The sequence below is a fragment of the Anser anser genome (genome assembly GCF_964211835.1).
Source record: "Anser anser genome assembly, chromosome: 3".
Lineage (NCBI taxonomy): Eukaryota > Metazoa > Chordata > Aves > Anseriformes > Anatidae > Anser > Anser anser.
The window spans coordinates 48,049,500-48,068,739 of NC_139722.1; the positions used below are offsets into that span (position 1 = coordinate 48,049,500).

The following is a 19,240-nucleotide window of genomic DNA, read 5'->3' on the forward strand; positions in this document are numbered from 1 at the left end:
TAGAGCAGATCAATTAGAAAATTGGTAACGAATCCTTTTGCCCTTATCTATGACTATCATTTCAGGAACTGTGAAGTGCTGGAAAATGATACAAAATGTCATGTGCACCATCTGGTCATCCTATTAACAAAACAGTTAGGATTAGTCCCAGCCAGTATTTCTTGGAAGGGCCAAAGTACCGTCCTTTACAAGTACAGATGAGGCATTTTTTTCCCACCCCATCCACAGATCTGTTCTTAGTTACAAAAGACAAGAATATGTAACGTCCAAGAAGCTAACTTCAAGGGGTCTGTTTTCTTTAAAACACTACCTCAAAGATGCAAACATGTAACTACAGCGGCCAAACCCATTACCACTCCAGCTGCTTGTTAGAGGCTACCACTCCCATGACAGAGATGGAAATACTGGTGCTATGTAGGTGTTTCACCATCCCTACTTACAGCACAGTGCATTAACATAAAATTAATACCTAAGCATCTCAAGGTGACAGGGTGTGAACCACAGCTGTTAAGAAGCAGACACACAGGCTTTTCTGTTAAGATGGAGTAGAAAGGACAGGGCACAGCACACGAGCCCTAAGTCACAGCCAGGCTTTGCAATGCTGGCATTTTGCAGCACCACGCAGAAGCCACCCTCTGTCACCGCAATGTAGCAAGGACTCCAGCCTGAAATCCCAGACCCCACCTCTTGCTTACAAGGGTTTCTTCCCTAGTTCCTTTGAATGAGGTCGTTGTTTCTACCTGTCCCGATTCTGTCACGCAGCAAGCAGATCAGTGCATGGTAATGCCTGAGCTGCATTTCACAGCAGGGTATGAACTACAGGAGCCGGTGGGCTACAAACCACTTTCTATAACCTGCATTTCACAACTCTTCAGAAATGCCACCTGCTCTACAGAGCACCCGACACACATTTACCAACTGCCGTCAATGTTTACCCATTTATCAGTTCTTCAGGTAAAAAAGCGGAAAGAAGAGAACATAAAATTATTTCAGTGGCATTTTACAGACATTTCACACAGTGAAAAGTGACTCCACGAAGCAAGGAGAATGACAGACTCCCTCTCTCATTCACCTTGCTGCCACAGCAGTACATGGCCAACAGCTGCAATGCATGCCAAGCTTTGTTTTCAGAGACTTGTCAGGCTACAAGGTAAGGGAGAAAGTGCATTAATTATGGTCACTCTCCACTTGAGAGGTATTTGTTCATGTCCAACAAAGCATACAGAAAGCGATAAGCTTTAAACACAAGTGCAGAATTAGTAATGCTCTAAGAACACTTGGCAAAGTGCTGAAATACATTAGTTTAAGAACACGTGGGCTGGTTACATGCAAGTCACCGCTCAAGGATGACGAAAAAAATAAAAATGACCAGCACAACACTGAAAAGGGAAAGGTACAGAGGGCTAACGGTTATGACTTCTGGACCTTTACTCGAGTTAGACTCCATGCATTGGTGAGGACAGAGTCAGGAAATTATCTCCTGAGAAAGAAGAAGGAAAGAGGAGTATACATTGCTAAGGAAAAGCTGATTTTTTACGTCTGATTTCCCTTTGAGGATGGCACTGGCATAGGCAGCTTTAGCATCCAGCACGGCAGCACAGCACATCCCAGTGGTACGTCAAAACATTGCTCTGCTCAGAACAGGTGCAGCCTCCACCTTGTACCACTCTAACACTGTTCCCCACCTCCATCAGATGACAAAATAACTTAACCAAACCTACCCAAGGATTACATGTATCTGAATCCGTTTTCTCTAAATGGAAGCACATTAATTTCAAAGATCACAGACATGAAAATCCAGACAGCACATACCAAACTACCTACTCTAAGTGCTGTGACACCCTCAGAGCAAACCTGTCTTTTTACAAAGATGTATAAAACTATCCATTAGGCAGGCAAAAGCACTTTACACTTGTATTTAATGGACAGAAATCAGCACACATCTTTGTTTCCTAGATCAATAACGTGACCAAAATGGCAGCATTGCCACAAGGGGTATAATGGGACCGTGGGTTACTCACTTTTAACTACGGCCACCCTTTCACCACATTTGCTTTCATCACTGGTATTCAAGGAGGAGAGAAACTTTTCCTTGCAAGTGTTCATTGCACAAGAACATGCTTGCAAATCAACTGTTGCACTCAACTGAATTACTAGTAACCTTGCTTTTACAGCAGTTTCACACACTTTTCCCTACTTCCACTTAGATTCATCTTTGCACCAAAGATGACCAGACTATAAACGGGAATATCATTGCTACCTAAAAAATGAGGTAGGAATTACAGGTTTTTGAAAGAGATCCTGTGCAACTTGGGATATGTTCTTACACATTTGATCACGAGGTTGCACTCATATTCAACAGTCACTATATATTTGAAGTACAAACTCAGTATCAACCGTGCTGAGTTAAACAGATGCCACCCACAGTATAGGACTAACAACAGCTGTCCATACACCTTCATGAACCTCCAGAGAAAAGATTTTACCTGTTGAAATCCACATCTGATAAACTACCATCAGCCTTGACCCAGCACTGAATTTACTACTAGAAGAACAGGATAATGGTCAGTGTAAGGCGTACGCTTACGCACGCCTCAGAAATTAACATAACTTTGAAAGGACGATTTCTAAAGTGTGGCAGTAGGAGCAGAGACGTCCTACTTACAGCTGAAGTGTTTGGCTATCACTTCAGCATGTCAATTGTTATTTTTAAAAACTTTGAATTTTATCTGAACAACAAGTGACAATTTTTTTAGCCATGCTTTGTTACAAAGCATCAGCTTTCCACATGCTACCATGCTATTCTCTCAACAAAATAATGGTATCTACCCAAGAAGAAAATTGCCAAAGGCACTCACAGTATACTTTACAAGGAGAGTTCTTAGGATAGAAATTGTATTTAAAACATTACCAGTCTTTATCATTAATCTGTAAAGAATTTACAGTTTAATAGTTACCTCCAAAGTCTCCATATGTATCTTTTCAGTGCACTTCTGAATACAAGAGGGCACATACGTTGTATCAAACATTACAAAACTAGGACAAGAGGGAAGGGCCTCAAGTTGCGCCAGGGGAGGTTCATGTTGGAAATTAGGAGACATTTCTTCTCAGAATGAGTGGTTATGCATTGGAACAGGTTGTCCAGGGAGGTGGTGGAGTCACTGTCCCTGGGGGTGTTTAAGGAAAGGTTGGACGTGGTGCTTAGGGACATGGTTTAGTGGGTGACATTGGTGGTAGGGGCATGGTTGGACCAGATCATCTTGGAGGTCTTTTCTGACCTTAATGATTCTATGAAAATAAAACTACGCAGATTTCTGGTGGCTTGCCCCTTAGCATTTACTTTTAGCATCACCTCAGGATTTATTAAAAGCAAAATTCAAAATGCAATTGCATAACTATCAAAAAAGTAAATAAAGGTCTGTTCTCTTACAACTACAAATCCATTGAGTTTCAGTTCTAGTCTCAGCCCAAACACACACCTGTTCATAATACCACAGGACAACTGTCTGCTACATGATCCCTGCTTTTTCATCCCTTGTCCACACCTCATGTCTGAAACAAGCTACACGTTCCTGTCTACACAGCTGTTTCAGGGAGGTACGATGCTGTATATGACTGACCTACAGCAGCAAAAGACTTTCCTACACTAAAATAGAGCTTATATCCCACGAAGTGTAAAACAAGCCAAGAAGCTGGAAAGTCCAACCAAGCCAAACCCAAGACACTAGCAAATTGTGGTTTTGCAGTTGTGGCCTATGTCATCACCAGAAGTGTTTTACCAGAGTAGCAGAACACTGCAACTGAGCCAGGGAAGTTTCCTCAGTTTGTCTTAAAGGTCAATGAACAGTAGAGCAGGAACCCACCATCTGCCCTCTTTTCTCCAAAGTAAGATAGGAATTTCCTCCTCGGATTGGTGCTTCCGTTTCTATTTACTATAACTGTGCATAACTACATGCACCACGCACACACAATAAAAATAGTACTACAGTAAGCACACAGATCATGGACATGGAAGTGTGCATTTCTTGAACAACAGCTTCTCAAGAGACTGAGGATGTGACTTGATTACTGGCTTCATCAGCTCTAGAACTGCTCACCTGATGAGAAACAGTCCTGGTTACGTACCTGCAGATTTCAAAAATGTCTTGTATAGATGTCTTTTTACAGATTTTCAATAATTTCTTTTAAGTGATGTTTCACTGACACCTGTCAACACAGAAAAAAAGCGAGCCTACCCTTTTATTTTCTATGACCACACCAATGCCTGACATGACTATTTCTGCAATGTCTAGAGTTCAAAAGTAGAATTCTAAACATATTTGTCCAGCTATTCAACGGCACACACTAAACACTATTTTTGTGTGAGGAAATATTCCTAACCACATAACTGAAGTTCACCCTTCACTTTTAGCATAAACCAGAATTTTCCCTGTTATACATACACAAATCAAGCGTGTTGTAAACAGGAGCTGAATAGGAGCTTTTTCACTGCAGATAAGCATGAATGCCACAGGAATTCTTCTAGTTCTGTGTTTAATATGTAGCAAATTAAAAGGTAGCCTATTGGAGGGGGTGGACACTAGACATTTGACTTCTCCCCAAAACAGATGGAAGCGTCAGATACTAAGCAGCACAAAAAGAAAGAGCGGGACTTGGAAGAGGAGTAGGGAAGGACACAGGTCTCAAGATCAGTGACCTGAAGTCTTGAAAAGTCTACAGAGTATGCTCTGAATTCTCTCTGAAGCCCGCTCCTATACCAGTGTCTGGTTATTATTTGATCTGGTGGGTACAGAATGGCTACTCTTCACGAGTCCTGTAGAATAATCTCAAGAACATGGAGATAAAACTACTGAGAAGGGCTAGCAAGAAAGAGTGGTTGTCAGCAACCTCTGCTGCACAGCACGAGAAAGCAAGCGATAAAGCAGATGAAAGGCTTAGCACTTCAAGACTTTTTTCTGACCTCTTCTGTGAAAGAAGTAGGAAAGCAAAATTCCCTGTTGCTCACTAACTCCTGGAACATAGGAAAAAGATGACCTACCCGAATACAAACAGGAACTCTCTCCACTGTTTGCATCATGCTATTGCAGCACTGCAAAATTCTGCCAAGGCGTATGTTTTCTGGAGTACAGGCAAGTAAGATTTAACAGCATTTTCATTCCACCAAAATGACACCTTGTGTCTGGGCAGCTCCATTTTTTACAAAGATGTTGCAATTCCCCATTCCTTATTTTGTCTGCTATAAGCTATAGCCTCTGGAGGAGATTCACCCTCCTTTAACTTTTCTTCCCCAATCTGTTCACAATATGTGGGAAAAGCATTGAACATGGGGACTCAAGAAGTCATGTACTGTCTTTTTCTCAATCCTACCCTCTCTTCCGCAGGATTCTGAAACCACCTGAATGGGTATTTATATGGTTGCTATAAGAGAAAGACAGAACCGTAACTCCCAACAAATACATCCCCCTGAATTTCACATAAAACTATCCTATGTGTACCATTTCTTAAGGATACCAGAATCAAAAGATGAAAATACTCCAAACTAACAAGGGAAATTAGATTGGTAGTAAATGTCCACAGCTGAGTTTTTCACTAAAATCCTAGTTTTTCACAAAAATACAAAACCTTTTTAATGCAGGTGAATATTTATAAATCCTGACAGCCTCCTATTTCTTACTTCTAAATCTGTGTACATTTTATTTTACTCTTAACTGTTACAGTAAATTATATTCAGCCATCCTCTAGCTCATCAAAATGTTATCATGTAAGCGTATATACGAGAAAACCTGGAAGGAATCTCGTGAATGGAAAGATACTTTGCAAGATTTTTTTTTTAAACAAAGAACCTGCCCTCTATCTTCTTTCTCACACAGACAAGCACAGCATATAGAACCCAGAGCTGCAGCTCTGGAACTACAGCTGTCACAAAGTTATCAGCCATTCTAAGGGGGAAATCACACACTTGTCACTGTACCAAGAAGGAAAGGCAAAGGAAAAGTTTTCTTTCTACCCTTTCTTACCTGTTTCAGTATGGCAATTTTAAACATACTTACAACGGAGGTATAGTGCTCTAAAAGCAGAGCATTTCTCTTCAATATGCCAATATAACCTTGAACATTTGAATTGCCTAAGAAAAATGGGTGCAAGTCAAGTAGGGCCTGTTTTCCAAACTGTGTCACTGACCTAAGTTACACCACGTGTCTCAGTCTTTCCCCCACCATAACACAAAGGTGCAAAATAACAGCACTACTCTGTTGGCACCTTTAAGTATCAGGTGTACTACATTACACCTACATTCACAATGGGAAGTTTTAAAAAACTACGGAATACCCATGTACATAGCCTGTAAGAAAGATCTAAGTTGAAATGGACATTCCTGAACAAACAAAGGTTACCTTTGTCTGCTCGCTGTCAGGATCTTCAAGCCAGCAGTATGGGTCGCTGATTTTATGTCCATGGTAATCCAACACCTGAATTTATAAGAGACAATGCTTTATAAAAAGAGATATGCATACAAACAAACTCGACTAATCAGAGGAACAAGCTGCATCAAAATGAAGTGTATTTGGAAATTCACACAAGTACATAGGGCTAAGAAGCAAAAGATGAGAAAAGCAGCACCTTGCTGTCAGGTGAGTTGCTAATTTTATCATTTTTGGTGGAAGAAATGAGGTAGCAGATTTATCCTCAGAAAAAATACAGGGCACCAGAGAAATGTGGAACACAAACATCAATTCCTTCCACAAGCTAGATGAGAAGAATGACTTAAAAAACAAACAAACAAACACAACCCCTCTTCCAAATCCAGATGCTCAAGTGCAATCACAAAACCTGATTATGGGATCCACCTAAAATGTAATTTCTGGTTATGTCTCTGGTTTTTAGGTGATTAACTGCCTCCTCCTGCTAATGTTCCTTGCAAATATTCGAGCAAAGTGCGTACATCCATATGGAAGTAAAACCACATGTTTTACCATACAGGTTGAGTCTTTTATCCGCTTGCTTTCTCCAGTGTACAAAAAATAAAACAAAACAAGATACCTGCTGTTAGGAGTTGCACAGTTCTGCCTTTCGCTCAACTACTACAGGAAACACTGAAGCTTTTCCACTGCTGGCTCATCTCGGGCAAACATTTTGGTTTAAAAGTGAGGTTAGCTCTGTAAATAATTCCTGGACCGGTGCCTGAGGCACGGCGCTTTGTGGAAGCAGACGAAAACTGGCACAATTTTAGCCAAGACGACACGGTAACCCCGGTGCGCACCAAGTCATGGCCGCGACACGCGGAGAGAGGTCTACTTCACCTCCGAAAACAGATCCCTGGCTCTGCCGCAGCCCCGCTCCCCCCGGGGGAGGCCTGGCTTTCCCGGGGACACCCAGGCGGTTCGGGAAGCGCTGGGCTCGGCCCCGCCGGCCCGACACGAGCGGCAGGAGGCTGAGCGCCGGCCGGGAGCCCCCCGGCCCTGCCCCTGCCCTCGGCCAAGCGGCCGCCACCCGCGCCCGGGGCGGCTCCCCGCGGCCCAGCGAGGCGCCGGGAGGCCGCGTACTCACGGCGGTCTCGTCGCGGTACACCTCGGGGTACTGGAAGGCCTGCATGGCGACGGACGGCGGGCGGCGGCGGGGAGAGGAGGACGACGAGGAGGAGGAACCGAGGCGCGGAGGCTGCCGCAGGGCTGAGGCGGAGGCCGGGGCGGCAGCGGCCGGCAGCAGGCGTGCGGCGCGGCCCAGGCGGAGCGCGGCCGCCATAGGACCCGCCCCGCGCCGCCGCCATGGGGCCGGGGCCCGCCCCCGCCGGGGGAGGCCGGCGGCGGGCACGGGAGCTCGGCGCCCCCTGCTGGGAGCCGCCGCCCCTGGCGCAGCCTCTGCCCCTCAGCGGGGGCTCTTCCCCCTTCGCCACCCCGCCGATGGCTTTCGGCTTCCTCAGAGTGAACGCTTTGGTTAAAAAATGAAATAAAATTGCGTTTTGATGCTTGGGTTTTGGGTGGTTTTTTCCTCAGCTCGCGCGCCTTGATGCTGTTGGTGGGGAGAGGCTCGGGCTCTGCTCTCTCACGCTGCCTGGAAGCTGCCGGAGATGAGGTTTCACTCAAAAAGCAAAGTCCTAGCTGGCCACCGAGTCCTTGTGAGACCCATGGCTCCAGCACACCAGCCTGGCCAGCTGGTGTTTGTCCCAGTCCCTCTGGTGTCCCAGCTCTGGTCCTGCACAGAGGCAGGCTCTGACCTGCACGGCTGGCCTGGGTGGAAGCTCACCCAGCGAAGGTGTTTTGGATGGATGACTTTGGGGCTCCTCAGCCAGGTGTTTATTTTACAATAGGGCTTCTCGTATTGTACAGCTTATAAACACTTTTCCTTTGAAGTAAGCAACCCACTGGACTCTCATGTCATAAAAATAGTGGAAATATGCAGCAGACAGGCTCTTGGTTCGTTGTCCAGTAGCATGGCTAAGCTGCTTTCCTTCCAAACTGCTGTTGCTTCGAAGTTTCCTCTCATAGCCCTCACAAAATCACTCTGTTACTGTGGGGAGGGTTTAACTGAACTTCCCCAAGGTAAACTCGTGTGTACATGTGGTATGTGATGTGAAGCTGGAGACAATTATGTTTACACGTAGTGGTGTCTACAGGCTAGAGCAGCCCAAGGAGTGTTCACAGTCCCCAGTAAAGACACAGTTTGGAATGACAATGACATAAAATATCCCAGAAATTGAATCAAACATTGATAGTTACTGGCTCAGAAATGTGTCTTGATTGGTTTCTCTTAATGAAAAGAGTTACCATCTCTAATTGGGCATACTTTGGGGGAGGATTGTGTACATTCGATGAAATAAGGCAACGCAATAATGATCACTGTCACTAATTGACATAACTATGTTCCTCAGCTTCATTTACATCCTAAACAACACCCGTATGGCTTCTCGTCTCTCATCCCTTCTCTTTTGGTCATTTTTCCTTCTTACCTTGTTGCTCTATTAATCTTCTTGTGTAAGGCTGTAGCATAGCTGCCAACTACACCTTTTGTTCTACCACTCATGACATGCAGCCAGCAAGGTGGTTAATGGCAATGCCTTGATGATCCCAATGCTGCCAAAATTTGCTAGTTTTCTGAGTGACTTGCTCAGATAAATACTGAAAGGAAAAGGCTGAGCTTCCCAGGCAGAATATATATGCACATGAATTGCTATCGTATAGAGAATTAGCTCAATACTTCTATAAAGCTTGCCTGTGTGCTACACAAATATCCTGTATGTGTATTGTGTATCAGAATCACAGGACAGTTTAGGTTGGAAGGGACCTCCAGAGGCCATCTGGCCTTGCTCAAGCAGGGACACCCAGAACTGCTTGACCAGGACCATGTCCAGATGTTTTTGAAGATCTCCAAGGAGGGAGACTTCACAACCTCTCTGGGCAACCTGTGCCTGTGCTTGATCACCCACACAGTAAAGAAGTGCTGGTGTTCACATGGAATCTCTTGTGTTTCAGTTCATTCGCTTTGCCTCTGGTCCTGGCACTGGGCACAACTGAAAGGAGCTTGGTTCTGTCCTCTTTGCACCCTCCCTTCAGGCATTTGTGTACATTGATACACATTGATGAGATCTCCCTGAGCTTTCTCTTCTCCAAGCTGGACAGTCCCAGCTCTCTCAGGCTTTCCCCATAGGAAAGGTATTCCAGTCCTTTGATCATGTTTGTGGCCCTCTTGGACTCTCTCTGGTATGTCCAGGTCTCTCTTGCACTGGGGGCCCAGAACTGGGCACAGTGATCCAGATGCAGCCTCACCAATGCTGAGTAGAGCAGAAGGACCACGCCTATTGACCTGCTGGTGATAATTTGCCTAACGCAGCCAAGGATACCATTAGCTTTCCTAGCAGCAAGGGCACACCGCTGGCTCTTGTTCAGCTTGACGTCCATCAGGAGCTGCAGAGCTGCTTTCCAGCTGGCTGGTCCCCAGCATGTCCTGGTGCCCAGGGTTGTTCCTCTCCACATGCAGCACTTCTCCTTGCTGAACTCCATGAGGTTCCTGTCAGCCCATTTCTCCAGCCTGCCAGGGTCCCTCTGGATGGTTGCATAGCCTCTGGTGAGTCAGCCATTCCCCTCAGTTTCGTGTCACCCACAAATTTACTGAGGGTGTACTCTACCCCATCATCCAGATCATTAATAAAGATGTTAAAGAGGGCTTGAACCAGTACTGACCCCTGGTTGTTACTGGCCTCCAGCTAGACTTTGCACCACTGACCACTGCCCTCCAGGCCCAGCTGTTCAGCCAAGAGAGTTTTGAGTAGGCTCAAAATTTTTGAGTAGCTGAGAATTTTGAGTTGTCTCAACTGCAAATTCACTTCGTACCTAGCAAAGGCCTAGCCTCTGATCCATATTTTCTGATTTCAGTTTTCTTGCAGAAAACGTCTTCTTTTTCAGCCTTAAAATGTTGTCCAGAATGAATGTATTTCACAGGAAATGTCCGGGATTTCTGGATGTTTAGCAGCTTGGTCAGACTTGCAGGTAGCTCTGACTGAGCAGCCATACATCCAAGCAGCCCAGACATTCCCACAACGTATCTGTAGATCAGCATCATGCAGTAATAGTAGCCCAGCAGACACGTACTGAAGTTTTGGACAAATGTACCTTAGGCACATGAAGAAATCTGACCTGCCAGGAGAGGGCAGGCTGACTGCATGACACCGTACAGCTGACCCAGAGGAGTGCCCATATTTTTCAGACTTGAGCAACCCTCTCAAACCAGTGCACAGTAATTACTGCATGGGCTGGCGAGCATCCAGTAATCACAGTAATTATCCATTATAATACCTTCCAATTCATCCTGGATACAGAGAAGGCGGGAATGTACAAAGAAACCCAAGTACATGGTTGTCCGAGATAAGATCGTTGGGCCTGTATTTTACAAGCAGTAATTTTCTTTCAAAGGTGAGCACCAGGGACAGGCAGAGAGTGAATTTTTTCTTTAATGTAGATTTCTCTTTTGTTTCTTGGGGTGTGGGGGGTGGGGGAAGAGATTGCATGTGAACAATAGCTGAAGGAGAAAATCTACACTGTCTGAACTTTTCTTATCAGAAAAGCAGTTATTACAGGTTACACAGTGTCTAAGACACTGTCCCAGACATGTTTTTCTCACCAGTGAGCTTGTACTCCCTGTACAAATGAAAGGGAGTGCAGTGTGCACTCTGTTAACAGAGGTACTTATTACAAAAGATGTAGCAATCTTCTCCCTTTTTCCGTATGTTTGTTTAACACAAAGTTAAAAGGGATTAATGTTGGGATTGTATCATAACTCCAAAGTATAGTTTAATTGTTTAGTGTTGCAGCAGCAGGTAAAATTTTAGTAAAATTTTACCTTTTCTTGGGCCTAAAAAAACCAAGCAGAATTCAGATATGATATTTGCTGAGTTTTGAGGATACGCTGCTGAGTAAGCAAAAATTCTCTTCCTGTTCTTTAAAAAAAAAAAAAGTTTGAAAATCTCTCAGTAGTCTTTATCATCTTATCACACTCCCATGTTAGCATGAATTTGATCATTTGAGAAACACATTCTCGTCTCTGCTGATATTAATGACACTTCTGCTGATCATCCAGTCATTAGTAAATTTCTTTCACCTTAGTCAGCAGATCCACAATGACTCACTGCAAGTTGTGTATTGACTCAGTAGGAAGTGACCTCATTATCCTTGTCAGGAAAGATCTTTTTTTTTTTTAAAAAAAAAAAGGCAAATTTTCTTTTCACCTTTCCTTTTCATTCTTTTCCCCAACCTCACTCTACCACTATGACTTGACAATGACTTGAAATTTTTTTGCTATAGCAAAAAGCCAGGCTTGTACCTTTGCTCTCGTTTTCTTAGTTTTTAAGATGTCATTTACTTAATTGTAAGGCACCAGTTCTGCTGTTCATACATTTATCAACAGGTGTCAGCAGAACCTCAGTCTTTCATTAACAGGAAGGTGCTGAGGTGTACAAATAATTCAAGTTTCAGAGGAATGTGATTCTAAAAGCGTCGGCCCTGCTGGTTTTCTATTTTGAAAGCACTGATTCAAGGGACTAAGTCCTGTTGATTTCCAGTGAATCATTGATTTCTAAATATTGTTCCCCTACTGTACACTTTAAATATGAAAATTCAGTATCATTTACGGTTAATTGAAGGTTTCCTTATTTTTTGAGCTAATTTATAAAGTACCTTACATAACACAGAATATGTTTTTACTATCTAAGTTACAGAAACTACCACATGATGTAGGACTGGTCAACATTTGAAAGTGCAGTCAAGCAAAGCACTATTTCATTGTCGTTTACTGCTCTGCACACTAAGGGACAGGATGGGTGCATTAAAGTCAGTGGCATGCTACAGAATCGTACTCTACTTTACCCTGGTGTTCTGGGCTGGTATGCTTACGCTCTGGTGCTATGAAGTCAGTTAAGTAATGTAGGGATATTCACATGGGGAGTTAGCGTGGAATAGCAATTACAGAGAAGCTATTTCAAAGTGTCTCGGGCAAATCTATCACGATTATAGTGTGATAAACCATATCTAAACTGGCGTATGAGTATCAACATAAATATCATCTTAGAATAACTACCTTCAATTAAAATATATTTTCTTAAACTGCAGGAATCTTTTCAGACAGGTAAGAGTTAGTGTTTTAGGCTTAGCTTTTCCTTCCACAGTGACCTTCCTTGTGAAGTGAAGAATGAACAAAATTCTAATCCTAAAAGAGGTCAATGACCAAATTTTTCTTAATTGGCCCTTTGTTTTTATTCCCCAATTGTTATCTGATAACAATTGGCCATTAAAAGAAGGATTTACCAAACATCAGAGACAACATAGGAAAATCTACTCTTGTATCCCTGAGTAGATACTGAATATTCGACTTTTACTGAATTTGGTGTCTCTGGGTCTTTTTATAGTCATCAGGGAGTCCTCCAGAGTTTGTAAGGTTAGGTAACTATCTACTTATCCACCAGATCATGGTGTATTCCTGACACTTAGATTGTATATACTTCCTTCAGCATTTCTGGAAGTGCATCCTAATCTTTTACAATTCAGCTGGGACTCCAAGGTTCATGTGTTTTGCTGTTCTTCTGAAGAAGGCTTTTTCAGAAAAGTTAGAAGGGTTTGACCTTTTGTTGCTACACACCATTTAACAGACGAGAAAGACTGTGACATAAAGCTCCACACAGTCAACAGAAGTTTTTCTACCTACTTTTTTCACCCCACAGATTTCACCGATCAACCTTTCCTCCCTCCCTCCCTCCCTCCCTTCCTCCCACCAAACACAATTCTGCAAAATGAACTCTACCTTTATAAGCATCATTTTCTGTCTAATGAAATTATATTCATTCTTTTGTGTGGGAAGATAGCAAATCCATATTAATAAAAGGTACTTTTTTTTTTTTTTGTCTTTCTGTCTTTTATTTTTGGTGTTTTATGCTGTAAAAAAAAATTATAAGCTAATTCCTGTTTTCAGGTCTTAAAACCAACTCAGATAACTTCCATATTGTTAAGAAAGACAGTATAAATAATTGTTACATGGCAGTATCTGAAAAAAATAGAGAGAGAGATATAAATATGAATTGGAAGGAGGCTTTTTATTCCTTCCAGTTCTGAAAATATGAGAAAGTATCATTTTCTTGCTCTGGATGAAACGTTCTCCCCACTGAAGTCTAAAGGAAGTTTTGTCATTAATTTCAAGAGGGTAGGAATGTCACCCCTAATCTTGGCAGCAAGCAAAACAGAAGGCAGCTTCCTGTTAACAGCTTATGACTTGTTGACAGAATTTGAAATACACTAAACATAGGAAAGCTGATATATTTTTCTTGGAAGAGAAAAGAGTTTTAGCTCCTTCTAAAAGACTCACATTTAGAAATATCTTCTTCTGAACTCATCATCTATCCATGCTTAATACATTTTGAATACATGTGTTCAAATACCTTAGAAAAAGAGCTTTCCGTTGTGCCTCAGAAAACATTTGGTTTGGGTTATAATGCTATAGAAACTATAGATCCCTGAAGAAAAAATAAAATTTAGAGCACCAGAAATGTGATTCCAAACAAGTCTTGAACATGCCTTTGAGAAGAACCTCTCAATATGTGGGAAAAAGAAGGAAATAAGACTGTCTGCAATTTAGTGACCACTGAACTGGAAATGCAAACGACATTGGACAACGTACTAGGTTATCACTTACTGTAGTGCTCTGGCCACCCCATATAACAATTGATTTAAAATACTGTAACTACAATTCAATAATGGAGACAAAAATTAAAAGAAAGATGTAATTTTAGTTCCAGAAGTTCCTTCTAAGAAAGGCACTACATTTTGGTAGACACTAACTACTTATATTTGTTAAGGATCCAATTTTATTTTTATTCTTTTTACATTTAGAGGTGATTTTAGTATCACCTCTTTTAAAAGAGTATGAATTAAACCTAGTTCTGTATCTGAAGAACACATTCCAACATTTGTATAGCTGCATGTGAAATCTCTGTATTTCTCGTATTGCAGTGTCTATGCAATTCAGACACGGACCAGGGCTTCACCGTGCACTGTGTATTTTTTTTTTTTCACAGATTGCTCCTCCCAGACTGGAAGGACAGTGTAGAAAAAGTAATGGTGTAAAAGGTATGATGACTGCTGGCACATCTCTGGGTTATCAGAGATGACAGTAGGGCTGGAATCTGCACGGAGGAAAATTATGTTGTGCTTGGTAATGGGGAAGATGGTATGATGAAGCAAGGAGAGAGGAAATCTGTTTACAATTGTGAGTAAAGAGGAAAGAGTGGGAAAGCACTCTGTCAAAACTAGGGAGGACCGTCTTGTGGGAACAGACATGCAAAAGCATGAAACACGGACTGATAATTTTAGCTGTGTGGAAGTATGAGGGAGGTCATAGCTTTGAAGTCTTACGTATCAAGATTTACACGGAGCCTTGATATGAGAAGCTGAGGCAGATAAAGATCTAGTCTAAGGGTGCTGACAAATTCAAGGACTAAGCAGCAGACGGGACGGTGATGTTAGCCACAGCGACTGCAAAAAGCAGCAGCAAAGAAAGCTTAGAAGAAAGATTAAGAGCTCTGGTTAGCCATACTAAGCTTGAGCCGATGGCTAGACATTCAGAGAGAAGCAGGCTGAGATCTGGGCTTGGACAGAAGGGAGCATAAGAGTGGATTTGAGTCACCAGCATGAGCGGTCGGGCTTGTGTTTACAGATGAGCTTACCCAGAGAGGAGGTGCCCTCAACAGAGGGAGGACACATTATTCACCTATTTTAGTGTGAGATTTATTGATAATAAAAGCTTTTAATAACTATGTGATTTTAAATCCTACCACCAAAACTTTTTAATACATAGATTCTGATCTAGTGCAGAGCTGGTACAGAAACCCTTTGTTGTTTACTGAGAAAATAGTCACTTTAGGAGATGAATTTTAAGTTTCTCAGGTTAAAACAACATTAGTACTTAGTGTTAGGTCGGAGGTTGGACTCGATGATCTTGAGGTCTCTTCCAACCTAGAGAAATCTGTGAATCTGTGAATTATTGAAAACAAATGCCTTGAATATATTTTATTTCCTACTCATGGTAAAGTGTGCAGTGATTTCAAAGGAACAGGACTTCCAAAGACTCAGTAGATATTCAAATAAGTATAACTTTTCTGTCTTTTCACTTGGAAATTTTCATGATTTTTCAAGCTTTCATATCTTTTTAATTTTTTATGTTTATAGGGCTTGGAATTCTGACAGAAAGTGAGAGGAATAAGAAACTGAGACCAAGTTTGTGAAAATAAATTCCTTCTCTGAACATTTTTATTAGATGTTCTTCTTTTGCCTTCACTCTAGGCGGAGGAGGCATCTCCTTTACTGACTGGAACAGGTTCCCAGGTACTGCCAGAAAACATAGAGCAAGTCAAGGAAATTGCAGAAATATGTATGACACATTTTGATGGAAGAAAATTGCACAAAAAAAAATCCTCACAAACATCTAGTTCATATAATTCATCAAATTCTGGCAGGAGTCCTATTCTAAATCCTGCACATGCCTGAGTCATCAAAAGACACAGGACAAGGTGAATGTATAACCTTTGGTTATAGGGCAGACCTACTATTCGAAAGCTCTGCTGAAATTACCCAGAAGGACCCTTTATGCATCTTGGGAAAAAAAAAATTAGCTTATGTGCTAAACAACAGTGACATGTCCTGCTTCCCATTGCACTTTCATAGGTACCCTGTGGTACCCTGAAGTCAATATTCAGCAGTCATTGCAGAACAGTTGACTGCTGCAGGTCATTTGATTCCTTACAAAAATTGTTTAATTACCAATGGTTAAGTATTCTAGATGAAATAAAAGTACTTGGGAAAGTAACTGAAAGGAGAGTAATGCAAGAACTAAGGACTGGGAGACCACATCTTCTACTGCAAGAAGGGTCTTCTTTGCCTACTAGAATTTCTTTGATCTCTAATTATGTTAGATGTTAGTGTTGTAGTAGGCTTTTTTTGATCCCTAATAATGTTAGATGTAACGTCATTGATGTTAGTGCTGTAAATAGCCTCTCTCTGAATTCGCTAATTAAATCTTTTAATATTATTCATTCCCTCCTACCAAAACGTACTTCAGTAATCAAAAATATGATGGTAATTTTTTCTGGCAATGTGACTATTTTGTTTAGATATTTACTTAAATAACTGTATTTTAGTAGAACCTCACAAAAGTTCATCCTCATCATTTAATTAGGTATGTATGTGAAAAGCCAGGAGGTATTTGGAGCTCGGCTGTGTTTGTTAGCTTTATTTATGCCCTTACTCTTGCGGACGTCAGGGTATTTACAAAGGTATAAAGGGTAATAGTGGTTACCACACCAAGTAAAACTTGCAAAATATCTCCATTTGCTTCATGATAAGCATGTTATCTAAATCTTGTAAGCACTAAAGAGATCGGAGAAAGAAATGTACCTTTCTCTTGTGTAATGCTACCTGGATTTTCTTTTTGTCTTGCAGGAGACTGGCACATTGCTGTAAGCTGGCCCTCACTGCCCCAGACTGATACACCACTGTGCCCGGTATCATACAGACCCAGCCACAGGCACATTGCAATAGGCACATTTCTACACAGCTCATAGGATTTCCTTTCTTACCAGAAATAACTGAAGGTTGCTGCCTTTGTAAGGGCTTTCTCATGCTGGCAGGTCACGATCTGAGGCGGCAGGTTTGGCCAAAGACACGTGGAGGCACCAGGTTATTAGTGGGAATAGCAGACTTGCTCCAAGGCTCAGCCTTTGGAAAAAGCATAGTAAATTTAGTAACTGTGCCCCTACACCTACTTAAGAAACTGATCTGGCCTTCCAGCTTCAGGATAATAAATGTAACAGCCTCATTTCCTGGAGGGTGCTGAAAATAAACGAAGCCAGCCCCTTCATTCCAAGGAGTGGAAAAGTTGGCAATCCATCTTCTCCATGAGAAAACAAACAGAAGCAGTCCTTCAGTCCCAAACACCGGACAGCCCCCCCACTTCTCCTTGCAGAAGAGTACAGAGCTGAAACCACACCTGACTGAGTTAAAATAACCTTTTTCTCTTCCCTGGAGGCTGCCTGATGCGCAAGTGAGACACTGGGCCAGGCACCAGGCTGGAGCAGGCAGTTTCCCTGCTGAGCCATCCACTTCCCTCAGCCCACTGTGGTGGGGGGAGGTTGAGCTCCTTTATTTACTCCTGCTAACTTCTCCTTTTTGGGAGCATTTGCTTGCCAGCTGGGAGAGGGACTCAGTGATCACAGGGAGTGCTGCACCTGTGTCTGACGCTTCCTAGGTCATGTGAAAAGGGAATTCTGTACATCTTCCCCAATGCCATCCAACAGCTCCAGGCCCACTCATAATCCATTCCTGCACAGCCAGGATCGGGTTTGGAAGGCCAGTGAGGAAGTGGTGAGGGGAGCCTTCATCCCCCAGCACCCTGGGGCTCTGCCTTAGCACCCAGGCAGCCAGCCCATGGCTCTCCCAGCTGCGCTGGTCCAACCACTGGGCTCATGCCTATGGGCAGCTCTCCTGCGGTGCCTCATGGCTCTGTCACTCCACCAGGCCCTCGCCTTTCCTCATGTACATCTGAAGGACATCCCCACCATACGTGAACAGAAACAATTGGCTGTGGTTTTCCACACCTGGGTCAAATCTACTTTGGGTGGGAACAGCCATTCTGCAATACCTGCGTCAGTTCCTCAGTCACTGGTTTTTGCAAATCTCATGATCCTTCCCCAGAGAGGAGCCCACCCATTCGAGGGAAACAGGCAATTCTGGAATGGCACTGCAGGAGGACATTCAGCAGGTCTGTGGTCCAGCCTGCAGCTCCACCACAAAGCAGGTGATGAGCTTCTAGCAGGAGTGAACGCAGAACCAGGTTTCCAGCCCTAAACCCTTCTGTCAAGATTCAGGTCAACTCTGCATCTTGCAATATCTTGCTGCTAATCTTACAGAATCCCATATTCACACAAGTGCATGCACTGACAGCCCACGTACCAGTACATACCACACCACCCAGTATGGTAAAAAATGCCCACTCCATGGGCTCAGGCTCCCTCCTCCCTTTTCGCTGCCCTTGCATACCTGCACACTCAGCGCTTCCCTCATACACAGCATGAAGATCTTCCTCTGGGTTTGCTTTGCTTGCTTATCATAGTCTCAAGAGTTAGTACTATGCAAAGTTAAAATCTGTTGAGCACAAGGGCATTTGACCCTGACCACAACCTGCTGTTCCTTTAACAAACAATTAAGACATTCCATGTGTGACTGAATTTGAAAGCAAACCCAAGAATTAATCTGCTTGTTTTAAATAGGGATATAAATAAGAACCAGCCCAGCCATTGCCCAAGAGATAAGCCAAAACTTTGAGGTTCAATAAAAGTTCAGTCACTTCCTTAGCTTCTTAGGCAGGTTTTGTTGGGTCTTTATTTAGGGAAAAGGTCTTTATTTAGGGTTTATTAGGGAACACAATGTCCCCCTGAAGCTTGAAGTATGTGCTCCCATTTCTATTTGAGTAACAATTTCCTCTGGGTATGGATCATACTAAAGGAAAATAGTGTAGCCAAATCCATTCCTACCTAACACAAATGGTATTTCTCTGAGACTTCTACTTTTAGCGTGCAGTAGCAGCAGACAACATAGTTATAAAGGTGTCTGCATAATTCTGCACTACATGTATCTATCCCATGGTTTGTGAGAAGAGAATGCCATAAAAGAATTTCTGTATTTAAATCATGTTTGGCTAGCAAAGTACAGTA

General features: G+C 42.7%; 1 protein-coding gene and 1 long non-coding RNA gene across 3 annotated transcripts in view; both read right to left on the minus strand.

Annotated features, from left to right (window-relative positions):
• Nucleotides 1-7,783, minus strand: part of PREP (prolyl endopeptidase) — a 102,899-nt gene extending 95,116 nt beyond the window's left edge. Inside the window, exons 1-2 of one of the 2 annotated variants that reach the window (XM_083829576.1) lie at nucleotides 7,546-7,783; nucleotides 6,393-6,467 (exon numbers count right to left, since the gene is read on the minus strand). In XM_083829576.1, coding sequence (XP_083685702.1) covers nucleotides 6,393-6,467; nucleotides 7,546-7,740 — 270 coding nt within the window. In that variant the 5' untranslated portion in view covers nucleotides 7,741-7,783. Of the gene's footprint in view, nucleotides 1-6,392; nucleotides 6,468-7,038; nucleotides 7,091-7,545 lie in introns of those variants that run through there. The other variant, XM_083829577.1, reaches the window with a different exon arrangement.
• A 7,949-nt stretch (nucleotides 7,784-15,732) lies between these two features.
• Nucleotides 15,733-17,632, minus strand: LOC310897455. The gene is made up of 3 exons (XR_014582338.1): nucleotides 17,537-17,632; nucleotides 17,108-17,246; nucleotides 15,733-15,860 (listed from the first exon to the last, which is right to left on the minus strand). It is a non-coding gene; the product is annotated as an uncharacterized lncRNA (long non-coding RNA).
• Nucleotides 17,633-19,240: the final 1,608 nt, after the last annotated feature.